Raw genomic sequence first — 14,527 nt, 5'->3', positions numbered from 1 at the left:
TTGTGGGGACACATTGCTGCTTTGATTCATTGGTGTGTTCCAGATAAATTTTACTCAGAGTAGACCCTCTGAAATTAAGGACCATCGCCAACTTAGGTCCATCAATTTCAGCAGGTTTATGCTGAGTGTAAGTAAGTAAATAAGTACATAAATAAATTGTTTTGAGAAAAACAACAAACAAACAAACAGTTAATTAAAATACGGCTTAAAATAAATCTTAAAATACAGCTTAAAATGCATCCTCATTTTAGTAAAGGGACCCCTGACCATTAGGTCCAGTCGTGACCAACTCTGGGGTTGCAGCGCTCATCTCGCTCTATAGGCCGAGGGAGCCGGCGTACAGTTTCCAGGTCATGTGGCCAACATGACAAAGCCGCTTCTGGCAAACCAGAGCAGCACACGGAAACGCCGTTTACCTTGGAGCGGTACCTATTTATCTACTTGCACTTTGACATGCTTTCGGACTGCTAGGTTGGCAGGAGCTGGGGTAAAAACTCCCCCCGACTACCTCTCCACCTCTCTGGCAGCAAAAACCCAACAATAAGAAATTAAAATTACTAACCATTTGCTGCCCTTTCATGACAGCTATCACCATCTTCCCCTAGGCAGCCACCGCACTTTGCCTAATGATAGGGCCAGCCCCGGAGAAGATGGGAGAGCAGAGAAGAGGCAGCACCAAGTCATTTCCAGGCAGCTTTGCTTGTTTACAGGGAGGGATAAAGAAAATTGGGTAGGATTCAACTAATGAGCCCAATCATTGGAAGCATTGTGCAATGACTTCTGCTTGCGCAAGAGGGTTGCCTGAATCTCCTCCCCACAAAACAAACAATGTGTGTGACATTGAATGCTTCCCCATTTCCTCTTCTTCCATGTACTTCTTTCCTCAATCTACAGCAGAAGACACTAATTTTACTTTTGTTGAGAGAGAGAAAGATGTTTAAATAAACATTCCTAACCAGCTTTTTTAAACAGAAACTTAGCACAGATGCCAGCCCTAACTTTCATAATTCTTGACACACTGGCTATTACTGCAACAATAATGAAATAACCATTGCCTTAAAAAAGAAGAAGAAGCAAACAACTATTTGCCAGAGAAGAGGTGCCTCCTTTCTGTATGCACTGGGAAGTTCCAGAGTTGTTCCTCTTTACAGGGTTTGCTTCCTCATGATAAGAAAGAATTCTGCAGATGATGGGGGGGGGGGGGACTCAGTTAAGTTTGAAGCAGAACACATATGAGAACCAACTACGATATGCCAAAACACAGGCATCCTTCAAAAATCGGCATTTCTCTAAAATATTCAGTGCTGTTCTCCAGCCAACACATTGCAATAATGTGTAAGCGAGTGTAAAGCATGCATAAAAATGCATAATATACAAAAATGAGTTGCCGTATTTTTCTGTGTATAAGACTAGCGTGGTTTTTTTTCCTTTAAGATGTCAAAAATTAGGGGGCGTCTTATGCAAGGATAGATCTTCCTCCATTTTCTTAAATCTGAGTCTCCAGAAAAAACAGGGGGCGTCTTATACATGAGGGCGTCTTATGGACGGGAAAATATGGTATAGCGGTGGGAAATGCGCACAAAAATGCTGGTGAATTATCACAGGGGGTTTTTTGCATAAAAATACACACAAAACAATCACTAATTGTTGCGAAAAGGTGAATTTAAGACTGGAAAAATAAGGAACTTACAAGAACTGAAAGGAACAGAGAGGACCATCCCTACTGTAGATTTAGTGCTGTCTTCGCCAGCCTGGCACCCTCCTAATGCTGGGGGCTAAAACTAACTTCAGCACCAGTCAAGCACAGCTGGTGGTTCTTGTAACCCAAAATGGTCATATTGGCTGGTAGTGGTGGGAGTTGCTATCCAAAACACTTGGAGAGCACCAAGTTGGTGAAGGCTAGCATATGGTGTCTTCATAATATCTGTTTCTTTGCAAATATACAAGCCGAACATAATGGAAGCAATTAGATTCCTAGAACAGGCAGCACAACCACTAACTGATAATATAATATCACACAGATAAAGGTGCTTTCTAAGATATGGCAATTGTAGGTAGGTTAGGAAAATCACTCTCCACCTTGGCTAAATGCCCCCCACAAGACCCTCCTATGTCAGTGGGCCAGGTGGTAAAAACAGGCTATAGCAGGCATCCCCAAACTGTGGCCCTCCAGATGTTTTGGCCTACAACTCCCATGATCCCTAGCTAACAGGACCAGTGGTCAGGGATGATGGGAATTGTAGTCCAAAACATCTGGAGGGCCGAAGTTTGGGGATGCCTGGGCTATAGCACTCTGAATCAGCACTGGGCAGCTAGAAGCTGCCATTTTAATTTCCCACAATGCCTCCCTCCATATAACATTTCTCCAGGTGCATTGTGGGAGTGTTAAAGTGGAAACTCCTCAACTTAGCCACTTTCTACAAGGAGGGACTTTGCAGAATTCCCTCCCCTCGCACCCCACCACCCCAGACGTGGGGAAATGACTTTGTAATTGAAGCCCTATGGTCTTTTACCTACAATTGACTGGATTACAGTTTATTGGATGACAACAGCATTTTACAAACTCCAGGCCTCTATGATCATTTGGGTGTCAATGTTTGCCAACTGATCTTTTTATTACCCCATTTTGCTTTTGTTTTGTGTGTATATTTCCCCCGTTTGATTCTTGGAGAATTCACCTTCATTGCATTTTGCAGAAAGGAGCACATTGTTGCTGTTCTGGCTCTCCGAGGATTGAGTCGAAATAAGAGGCGAGCGATAGCTGACCACATGAAGCAGCCATCAGAAGAGTTAGGACACAGGACGCTCTTTGCTGAAATAGAAGTCCCAAGAACCACCCAGTGCTTTTTTTAAAATCTGCAGAAATGAAATGTTGAGCTATGCTTGTTCCCATGTATTTATGAACATACAAACACTTGAACAGAGTCGGGCCATTTGTCAATCTATTTGTGGCTCTCCACATCTTGCTCCTTAATGATCCTCTTAGCAGGAGACGCCTGGGATGAGTCTCAGAAGATTATATACTTGCTAAAAAATGGACACTACTTAAAAATGGAAAGTGTAATGCTGGTGGTCAACAAAAGAGGTCTAAAGAATCACTCAAGGGAAATCTTAAAAAATGTAGTAGAAACACTGACAACTGGAAAACACTGGCCTGTGAGTGCTCCAATTGGAGAACAGCCTTTACCAAAGGTGTCATGGACTTTGAAGATGCTCAAACTCAGGATGAAAGGGAGAAACATGCTAAGAAGAAAGGATGTTTGGCAAGCCCTTACCGCAATCAACTCCTGCCCAGAAACCTATGTCCCCACTGTGAAAGGACGTGTGGATCCAGAATTGGCCTCCACAGCCACAGACTATCTATGGAGACCATGTTCATGGAAGACAATCTTACTCAGCTATGAGTGATCTCCAAAGAAGAAGAAGACTACCTCTGAGCTATAGTCTCTCTCCAATTTAATAATGAGAAGGTCTTCTCTCCTTACTTTATTTATAGATCTGTTTGCCTGTCCTCTTTCAGGTGTGGGAAACCCAGGGCCGTCTCAAGCATATCGGGCACCCAAGCACCGTGGTGCGGCGATTCCCTCCGGCGCTCCCCCCCTGCCCTGTTTCCAGCCCACAAGTCAACTTCTTCCCTGCAGGGGTCCCAGTTTAGCACACCAGATCATTCCCTGCAAACCACAGCTGCCTACCCTACACCTGATGTGGGGCAGGTGGGTGTGGTTTCAAAGGCACAACTGGGAGATTAACATGAGCTTCCTATTACTCCTTTGCTAGAGGAAAGCACATTCCCATCGCCCAACAGATAATTCTTAATTTTAGAAGGGTTTTTAGAAAAGCGGGAGTGCCTTCAAATATGCCCATCAATCATGTCAGGGGACTGAAAGATGGATGACCTCACCCATATATCAGATTTGATCCATGGAATACTCTCCCCAGGGAAGTTTGCCTGGCACCTTCATTACACACCTTTCGGAGTCTGGTGAAAACTAACTTCCTATATCTATTTAAATGTGTTTGATGGAGGGGGGCGGTATTGGTTTGATTTGGTCTTGTTCTTGTTTTCATTCTGTAGTTTGTGCTTTTATCTTGTAATTTTTTTATGCTGTGAACTGCCCTGAGATATATGGATGAAGGGAGTACAAATTAATTAAAGAAGGGGAGATGATATGGAGAATTTGACTAAAAGCATAGCCCCACTCCCAAGAAATCATGGCCACACCCGACACGTGACTAGAATTAATATGACACAGACATTCCCCAAAAGAAAACAAAGAAGATCTGTTGGCGACCAGCTGTCACACGTCAAACACCACAACAGACCTTCTCATCACTTGATTTTCCTCCTGATACCATACTTTTCAGAAGAGGAAGTTCAGCCAGTTTTTGTTTTTTTAATAGTTCAGTCAAGTGATACAAATCTCACCTCTCACCTCAGAGTGGATGTACAGCAGGCCTAATAACATCAGCATTCACATCTTTTGCCTTAGCCCAGCCCCACTGTTGAGCCTTTGCCTTAGAAAACATGTCTGCCTCAAGGAGTTTCCATTTCAATATCCCACAATGCCTTGGAGGGGTGCTATGTTGAGGGCATTGTGTGGAATTTAAAAGGTGGTTTCTGTTTAAAATGGAAACTGCTAGAGCTGCCACCAAGTAAGTCAGAAAGGGCAGAGGAGAATCACCAAACATCATTGGTTTGGTGATTCAGTTCCTATTTAAATACCTCATTTGTGCTTTCTGAAACAATACAAAACTGAAATGCAGCCATGCTTTGAAATTCACACTCCTACGAATTGTGCAATGCAGTTCTCCAGTAAATTTCATATCGGCTTTCCACAGCTTTCCCCAAGAGTTCATTTCTATATTATTGAAACCAGTCCAATACATACAAATTCTACTTTTCAAGCCACAGGACCACAGACATTTTTTTTAAAAAAAAACAGAGCAAAACATACCAGCAGAGTGAGAAAAACAAGCTAAGGGAGTTCCTTTGGTCTTTCATAATAAATACAGAAAGTTCATGCAATGCAGGAAATATATATTGTTAGGGAAGTAGCTAGGCTTTCCTCACCCCTCAAATGGGAAAGCAAAACTAGACAAATGTCTCCCCCAGCACAGTTATTCAAGATAACAGGAGCCCTGTCATCTGTTATAACTGAGTACCCCGTGAAGAGTGAATCAAGCCATACAAGCGATTGGGGACGGGGCTGTGATGCTCCGATAGTTGCGGGAATTCAATTCCCATCATCCTTGGTCATGCTTGCTGGGGCTGATAGGAGTTCAACAATGTTTGGAGGGCACCAGGTTGAGAAAGGGTGCTCAATAAAATAACCCACTTTGTTTCGAAGAGCTTCTGGTTTGACTAATCCAGGGGCCAGCAAAGTTTTTGTGGCTTGTGCTGATTCATGGTCCCGCAGATGCCGCGGTGGGACAGATTGCACCCACGCATGCATGCGCTATTGCTATTTCCGGCGCTCCTTCCGGCGTGGAGGTGGTGTGTGCAGCTTCCCATTGGCTGCAGGAAGTTCCTGCAGCCAATGGGAAGCCGGCCAGCATCGCGGAAGGCGGTCTCCGCTCTGCTCTGTGCCGGTTTAGCGCGGTGCACAGTTGCCGACCAAGCGGGCGACAGGGGTCCCCGAGTGGGCAGCGGGGATCCATGGGCCGGTTAAACAACCCCCATGGGCAACTTGTTGCCCCGTGGACCTTAGGTTGCTGATCCCTGCCCTGGGAAAGCGAAATTCATGGGTTTCCCCCATGATGATGTGAAGCAGGGACAGGCCAGGATGAAGCACTGCCGTTTATTTCACAGCAGAGACACAATGATGTCATCTCCAGGGAAGCTATGTGCCAATCTTCTGGGTGCTGGCTGAATAAATAAGCTTTTTTTTTTCCTCAGAGAGAAACCCGTCAAATAAACAAGGGAGAGGATGAAGTAGGTGACATAAGCATGAATGGCTAAGGATTTCATTTTGGAAATATTGCCAACCAAAATGTGACAAAACAAGCGAGCAAGGAGATTCTTTTGCAGACTGGATGTTAAATAAAAGGGCTGGAGGTGAGGGGAAAAAAGTTGGCTTGGTACTGATGTCTGCCACTGGTCAACATTTTATTTCTGTTTTACAGTTTTAGAAGGGCTGCCATGAAAAGCACCTGCATTTCATAATTTCCACACACCACTGAGCTTTTTGCAGTAAACCAGGCATCCCCAAACTTCGGCCCTCCAGATGTTTTGGACTACAATTCCCATCTTCCCTGACCATTGGTCCTGTTAGCTAGGGATCATGGGAGTTGTAGGCCAAAACATCTGGAGGGCCGCAGTTTGGGGATGCCTGCAGTAAACCCACACTCTTAAACCAGCAAACCATAATGGATTGTAGCTATCCAACAAAGCCATGCACAAGAGTAGACCCACTGAAACAAATGGACTTAAGTTAGTAAAGGCCACTGATTAACTCTGAGTATGACTTAATTAAATTCATTGCAAAGCAAACAACAATCAAGCAATTGTCTTTTAGTTTTCTGGAGCTGTGCAAGAAAATGTTCAGATTTTTTAAACTACTGTATCTCCTTTAAAGATCCTCTAATTTGCACTTGGGGGATAATTCATAGAATCATAGAATCATAGAGTTGGAAGAGACCACAAGGGCCATCCAGTCCAACCCCCTGCCAAGCAGGAAACACCATCAAAGCATTCCTGACAGATGGCTGTCAAGCCTCTGCTTAAAGACCTCCAAAGAAGGAGACTCCACCACACTCCTTGGCAGCAAATTCCACTGCCGAACAGCTCTTACTGTCAGGAAGTTCTTCCTAATGTTTAGGTGGAATTTTCTTTCTTGTAGTTTGAATCCGTTGCTCCGTGTCCGCTTCTCTGGAGCAGCAGAAAACAACCTTTCTCCCTCCTCTATATGACATCCTTTTATATATTTGAACATGGTTATCATATCACCCCTTAACCTTCTCTTCTCCAGGCTAAACATACCCAGCTCCCTAAGCCGTTCCTCATAAGGCATCATTTCCAGGCCTTTGACCATTTTGGTTGCCCTCTTCTGGACACGTTCCAGCTTGTCAGTATCCTTCTTGAACTGTGGTGCCCAGAACTGGACACAGTACTCCAGGTGAGGTCTGACCAGAGCAGAATACAGTGGTACTATTACTTCCCTTGATCTAGATGCTATACTCCTATTGATGCAGCCCAGAATTGCATTGGCTTTTTTAGCTGCTGCATCACACTGCTGACTCATGTCAAGTTTGTGGTCTACCAAGACTCCTAGATCCTTTTCACATGTACTGCTCTCAAGCCAGGTGTCTCCCATCCTGTATTTGTGCCTTTCATTTTTTTTGCCCAAGTGTAGTACTTTACATTTCTCCTTGTTAAAATTCATCTTGTTTGCTTTGGCCCAGTTGTCTAATCTGTTAAGGTCATTCTGAAGTGTGATCCTGTCCTCTGGGGTGTTAGCCACCCCTCCCAATTTGGTGTCATCTGCAAACTTGCTCAGGATGCCCTCAAGCCCATCATCCAAGTCATTGATAAAGATGTTGAACAAGACTGGGCCCAAGACAGAACCCTGTGGCACCCCACTAGTCACCACTCTCCAGGATGAGGAGGAGCCATTGATGAGCACCCTTTGGGTTCGGTCAGTAAGCCAGTTACAAATCCACTGAATGGTAGCATTGTCTAGCCCACATTTTACCAGCTTCTTTACAAGAATATCATGGGGCACCTTGTCAAAGGCCTCGCTGAAATCAAGATAGGCTACATCCACAGCGTTCCCTTCATCTACCAGGCTTGTAATTCTGTCAAAAAATGAGATCAGATTAGTCTGACATGACTTATTTTTCAGGAACCCATGCTGACTTTTAGTGATCACAGAGTTTCTTTCTAGGTACTCACAGACTGTTTGCTTAATGATCTGCTCTAGAATCTTTCCTGGTATTGATGTCAGGCTGACTGGGCGGTAATTGTTTGGGTCCTCTCTTTTCCCCTTTTTGAAAATAGGGACAACATTTGCCCTCCTCCAGTCTGCTGGAACTTCGCATGTTCTCCAGGAATTTTCAAAGATTATTGCCAGTGGTTCTGAAATCACCTCTGCCAGTTCTTTTAATACTCTTGGATGTAGTTCATCTGGCCCTGGAGACTTGAATACATCTAAACTAGCCAAGTATTCTTGTACTACCTCCTTACTTATTCTGGGCTGTGTTTCCCCTGCTGAATCATCTGCTCCATATTCTTCAGGTCGGGCGTTGTTTTCTTTCTTGGAGAAGACTGAGGCAAAGAAGGCATTGAGGAGTTCTGCCCTTTCTCTGTCCTCTGTTTGCATTTCACCATCTTCTCCTCTGAGTGACCCCACTGTTTCCTTGTTTTTCCTTTTGCTACGGACATACCCATAAAAGCCCTTTTTGTTGCTTTTAACCTCTCTAGCGAGCCTGAGTTCATTCTGTGCTTTAGCTTTTCTGACTTTGTCTCTACACGTGCTGGCTATATGTTTGAATTCCTCTCTGGAGATTTCCCCCCTTTTCCATTTTTTGTACATATCCCTTTTAAATCTTAACTCAGTCAAAAGTTCTTTAGATAGCCAGCCTGGCTTCTTTAGGCACCTTCCATGTTTCCGTCTCATTGGTATTGCCTGAAGTTGTGCTTTTAATATCTCCCTTTTAACAAACTCCCAACCATCATGAACTCCCTTCCCTTTTAGTATTACTGTCCATGGGATTTCACCCAGCGTTTCCCTAAGTTTTCTGAAGTTGGCTTTCTTAAAGTCTAGAATTTGGACCTTAGTATGCTTGGTTGCTCCTTTCCGCTGGATAATAAACTCCAGAAGAGCATGGTCACTCCCACCTAATGATCCTGCCACTTCTACCCCACTAACCAAGTCATCACTATTGGTTAGGACCAGATCTAAAATGGCTGATCCTCTTGTTGCTTCTCCCACTTTCTGGACAATGAAGTTGTCTGCAAGGCCAGTGAGGAATCTGTTCGACCTAATGCTCTTGGCTGAGTTTGACATCCAACAAATATCAGGATAGTTGAAATCCCCCATTACTACTATCTCACTTCCTTTGGAATGCTTGGCCATCTGTTCCAGGAAGGCATCATCTGTGTCCTCAGTTTGGCTTGGGGATCTATAGTAAACTCCCACAATGAGATCACTGTTGTTTTTCTCTCCCTTAATTTTGACCCAGATACTCTCAATTTGGCTTTGAAGTTTTAAATCCTGGATCTCTTCACAGGTATACATATCCCTAACATATAAAGCTACTCCTCCTCCTTTCCTGTTTGGTCTATTTCTCTTGAATAGATTGTATCCCTCTATTACTACATTCCAGTCATGAGACTCATCCCACCAGGTTTCAGTGATGCCTATTATGTCATATTTAGTTTGCTGTACCAAGAGCTCAAGTTCATCTTGTTTATTTCCCATGCTCTGTGCATTAGTATACAGACATTGAAGACCGTTGATCATTCCCCCATGTCTCTTATTTAAGGATATTTTCGTCCCACCACTAGGTCTGCATGCTGCTTGCTCCATTTGGTCCTTTACATTTGGATGTCTTCAGCATTTGATAGACTCCTACCTTCAGGACCACTGTCTCCCTCCCCCACATAAGTCAGTTTAAAGCCCTCCTGATGAGGTTTTTGAGTTTTGTGACAAAAACATTCCTCCCAACTTTTGTGAGGTGCAGTCCATCACTTGCCAGAAGTCCATCTTCAAGAAACTGCAGACCGTGATCTAGGAATCCAAACCGTTCCTGTTTGCACCATTTGCGAAGCCAGTTGTTCACTTCCCCTATTTTTCCCTTTCTCCCTGGGCCATGTCGTTCAACTGGGAGGACAGAAGAGATGACAATTTGTGCATCTAATTGCTTCAACTTCCTGCCCAGAGCCTCATAATCATTTTTGATCTTCTGTAAGCTATGGCTTGCAGTGTCATTGGTTCCCACATGCACCAAAAGGAAGGGGTATTTGTCGGTGGGTTTTATGATTCTTTAGGAGCTTGATTGAGTGCACTAAGAACATAAATGCAAATGGTTACTAATGGACAGTGTGTTCTCAGAGGCAAGTGGCCTTGTCCTTCCGATGGACGTAATAACCTTAGCACAGTGATAAATGTACATTCGACTGCTAAAACAAGGAGAACAGACCCCCATCCTTGCTCCTGAGTAAGTCCAATTTCCCCTCCATTGTTATTAATGTTTGTTTTGGCAGTTTTGATCACAATCTGATTAAAGAATGTCATCCTCTCCAATATTTCAAGTGTTATTTTGTAAAGGGGTATTAGGGTGGAAGGGGAATAAAATACTTTTTATTTAATAACTAAATCTCCAAAATGGGGGAGGATATGCCTTTCCCCCCCCCTAACCTTCGTTAATGTTGCAAACTAACCATTGCAAAACAACAGCACTTGTGTGTTTTTTGCATTCAAGCCAGTTGCTAGAGAAGCAAGGGGGCAGGCAGAAGTTTTCCTCCTTTTTGCTAAGAAACGTAGGAAGTTGCCTTATACTGAGTTAGACCATTTGTCCATCTAGTTCAGCATTGTCTGCATTGAGTGGAAGTGGCTCTCCAGCATTTCATAGGCACATGGCTGTTCATGTGGGATCACCATTGAACTCTGATCTTGTTTGTGGGGCTTCCTGGTGATGTTGAACTAAACCCAGACTAAATGGCCAAGTGCTAAGAAAATCCCGTGTGGTCACATTTGATTTCAAAAGAGAAAACTTCCCCCAAATGAGGGGATTGGTTAAAAAAAAAAGGAAGTTGGAAGGCAAAGGCAAAAACACAATGAACAGAAGTTCAACTGGAAAGAAGGAAAGGTGCCTTGAGAGCCAAGAGGATGCCAATGTGATTAACAAGCAAAGAAGCTATTGGAGGCAAGAAGGCTTCCTGCCAAATGAAGAGAACAAAAAGGAAAACAAACTTTGGCAACTACAAAAAGTGCAAGCAGGCGGCAAGGGTTGCTAAGAAGAATTTGAGGAGCACATTGCTGACACCTTAAGACCAACAACAAGAAGCAAATTAAATACATTAGTAGCAGGAGACCATCTATGCAGTTGGACTGTTGGATGACGAGGGAATCAAAGGTGTGCTAAAGAAATAAAATGAGATTGCAGAGAAGCTGAATGAATGCTTTGCCTATGTCTTCACTCTGGGAGATATGGGGCAGATCCCAGTGCCTGAATTAATTTTTGCAAGAGGAATTGAGTCTGAGGAACCAAGGCAGATAGTGGTGAAAAGAAATGAATTTCTAAGGACTAATCGACAAAACAGAAACTGGCAAATCACCAATCCTGATGGCAGCCACCCAAAAGTTCCCAAATAACTCAAATGTGAAATTGCTGAAAATATGTATCTTGTCCCTCAGATCAGCTTCCATACATGAAGATATGATATAGCCATTATAATACCATTAAAAGGGGGGGGGATCCAGAGGAGATCCTGAATAGTACCGGCCAGTTAAGCTAACATCTGTTCCAGGAAAACAGGTGGAAAGTATTGTTAAGGATAAACTAACCAAGCATATAGAAGACATTTCTAATGGGCGAGCTTCGAAAATTTGCACTTCTCCGAATTTTGCAAAGCAGTTCGCCAGCCAAGTAATGTGTACAAAAATGTAAAATGTATGTTAATATGCATACATTAGAGAAAATAAATGACTTTGCAAAGAGGTTGTCAGGAGTATGGGCAGGAGTCAGGCTCTGGGGCCTGTAGTGCTTTGCAGGACTGGGGCCTGCCTCAGCTTGTGCTGGAGAAGCAAGGAGTGGTCACTCAGGTGAAGACCTCAGCTTGTGCTGGAGAGGCAAGGAGTGGTCACTCAGGTGAGGCCATTTGAGATCTCACTGCACCTGGTGGCAAGAGCTGGGAGGGATAAAAGCTCAGCATTTCCCTTCAGCTCTTTGCCACAGCAACGCTATCTGTGCCTGGTTGCCTCTGGCCTCTAGCTCCTTGGACCCTTGCCTTGCTGATGCCTTGATCCTCGACCCTTGGACCTTTGCCTTGCTGACGCCTTGCTCCTTGACTCCCAGACCTTCGCCTCTGCCTTGCTTCTTGACCCTGTGACTGCCTGCTGCTGGACCCTCAGCCCTGCACCTGTTCCTGCATCACCATCTTGCCTCTAGTCCTGACGTCCTCAGTTGGGGCTTCAATCGCCCGCCGACCGGACTGTGACAGAGGTCTATATTAGGCAAATCTGTAAAAAAAAAATAATCACAAACTGATATGCCAAGTTTGACAAAACAGACCTATCCCTAACTGTAGTCCACAAAAGCTTACGCTATGATAAATGTGTTAGGTGCCACAAGACGCTTCATTGTATTTGCAGCAGGAAACTAACACGACTACTCTTCTCCAAACTCATTTACACAGGCATTCCAGCTTTTATATATCCAGCCTTGGTTGTGCTAGTTGTACACTTCTGTTGAGTTTTGTATTGAAAGGCCTAAATTGGCTCCCAGTACATTTCTGAGCACAATTCAAAGTGTTGGAGCTGACCTTTAAAGCCCTAAATGGCCTCAGCCCAGTATACCGAGCATCTCCACCCCCATTGTCCAGCCCAGACACTGAGGTCCAGCGCCGAGGGCCTTCTGGCGGTTCCCTCCCTGTGAGAAGTGAGGTTACAGGGAACCAGACAGAGGGCCTTCTCGGTAGTGACATCCGCCCTGTGGAATGCCCCCACATTAGATCTCAAGGAAATAAACAACTATCTGACTTTTAGAAGACATCTGAAGGCAACCCTGTTTAGGGAAGTTTTTAATATTTGATGTTTTATTGTGTAAACTCATTTACACAGGCATTCCAGCTTTTATATATCCAGCCTTGGTTGTGTTAGTTGTACACTTCTGTTGAGTTTTGTATTGAAAGGCCTAAATTGGCTCCCAGTACATTTCTGAGCACAATTCAAAGTGTTAGAGCTGACCTTTAAAGCCCTAAATGGCCTCAGCCCAGTATACCGAGCATCTCCACCCCCATCGTCCAGCCCAGACACTGAGGTCCAGCGCCGAGGGCCTTCTGGCGGTTCCCTCCCTGTGAGAAGTGAGGTTACAGGGAACCAGACAGAGGGCCTTCTCGGTAGTGACATCCGCCCTGTGGAATGCCCTCACATTAGATCTCAAGGAAATAAACAACTATCTGACTTTTAAAAGACATCTGAAGGCAGCCCTGTTTAGGGAAGTTTTTCATGTTTGATGTTTTATTGTGTTTTTGATATTCTGTCGGGAGCCGCCCAGAGTGGCTGGGGAGGCCGGCTGGATGGGTCCAGTATAAATAATAAATTATTATTATTATTTATTATTATTATTATTATTATTATTATGCTTACAGGCCTCTTGATTAGGTTGGGTTTACAAACAAATTTAAAATTTACAACCAAATAATAAAAAAACACCCAATAAAAATTGACATAAAACATTATTAAAAACAGATTGAACAGTACAATTTCACACCACTGATTCTTCCAAAATGCCCGGAAAACAAGGAAGTTGTTGCCTGGTGCTGAAATGATGATAAGGTTGGCACCAGGTGGGGTATATGAAATGAGGTATATAAATAATTATATTGTTAAACAATCATTATCCTTTGCAGCAACATGCTTTATAAACTATAACCACCAGGGCTTTTAATAGCTGTCCTTAACAAGTGATGAATTGCCTACATTGTTCAGGACTTAACATTACACAAGGGGTATTCCAGAGAGCCCTTAAGGGATCAACTGCAAATGATGCAATCATTTCTAGGCCTCTGCTAAACTGACCACTCAGCATTGCTGTGTTGCTCTGTGAAGCAAGTGACAAAAAACCCCACTGTGTTGTAATTTCCACTTTGGCACAAGCATGAGCTAACCTGCAAAGAATGGCACTCAATGGATATCTACAGATGCCTTGTTCCTAGAGAAGGAAGCAGAGCTGGGCAGGGAGAGTGAGTTGCTTGCTCTGAAAATTCAAGAATTCTGAAATTCTTGATTTCCTCTCTCTGAAATCTACATATAAATAAAAATGTAAAGATGACCGTGGGCCTAATCGAAAAACTCCGAAAGCGCTTGACTGATCACTTTGAAACTTGGACACAACGTTGGCACACCGTACACAAGTGTTTTATATACCTAGATTACATAGATGTCTCACCTGTGACAAGTTAGAATACGATTTCTAACTTAAAACATTGCCTGGGTAACATCTGCTGGATGTCAAAGCAGCACAGCTGAGGATGCCTCAGCTGGTGCCATTGGCTGCCGGCTGTCTGTGACATCACAATAACATGGCATTGCTCAGCATAGCCCAGCCAGGGGACCAGGCCCACCCCAAGAAGCACATGGGATGGGAGAGAGAGAGGAGTTGGTGAGACGGGTGCCATCACACCGGAGGAAGATGACGTCATGCAGCGGGACGACCAGAGAGAGGGGTGTCATGACATGCGGCTTGGGTAAGGAACGGGGGCGCTGAGTGGGGGTGGGCTGTGCCTTTGGAAAGGATTAATGGGGCGGGGTTTCACCACGGGGTGGGTGGGGTGGGGTGGGGGACATGCATGAGTGGGGGAGTC

At 44.2% G+C, this 14,527-nt stretch overlaps 1 protein-coding gene across 1 annotated transcript in view; it reads left to right on the top strand.

Annotated features, from left to right (window-relative positions):
* EXOC3L4 (exocyst complex component 3 like 4) overlaps positions 1–4,924 on the top strand; it is a 38,967-nt gene extending 34,043 nt beyond the window's left edge. Inside the window, exon 13 of the mRNA XM_060271709.1 lies at positions 2,697–4,924. Coding sequence (XP_060127692.1) covers positions 2,697–2,853 — 157 coding nt within the window. The 3' untranslated portion in view covers positions 2,854–4,924. The remainder of the gene's footprint in view (positions 1–2,696) is intronic.
* Positions 4,925–14,527: the final 9,603 nt, after the last annotated feature.

The sequence above is a fragment of the Zootoca vivipara genome, chromosome 1, assembly GCF_963506605.1.
Source record: "Zootoca vivipara chromosome 1, rZooViv1.1, whole genome shotgun sequence".
NCBI lineage: Eukaryota > Metazoa > Chordata > Lepidosauria > Squamata > Lacertidae > Zootoca > Zootoca vivipara.
Note: the sequence above shows the minus strand (reverse complement) of the source record. Positions and strands in the feature narration are given on the sequence as shown.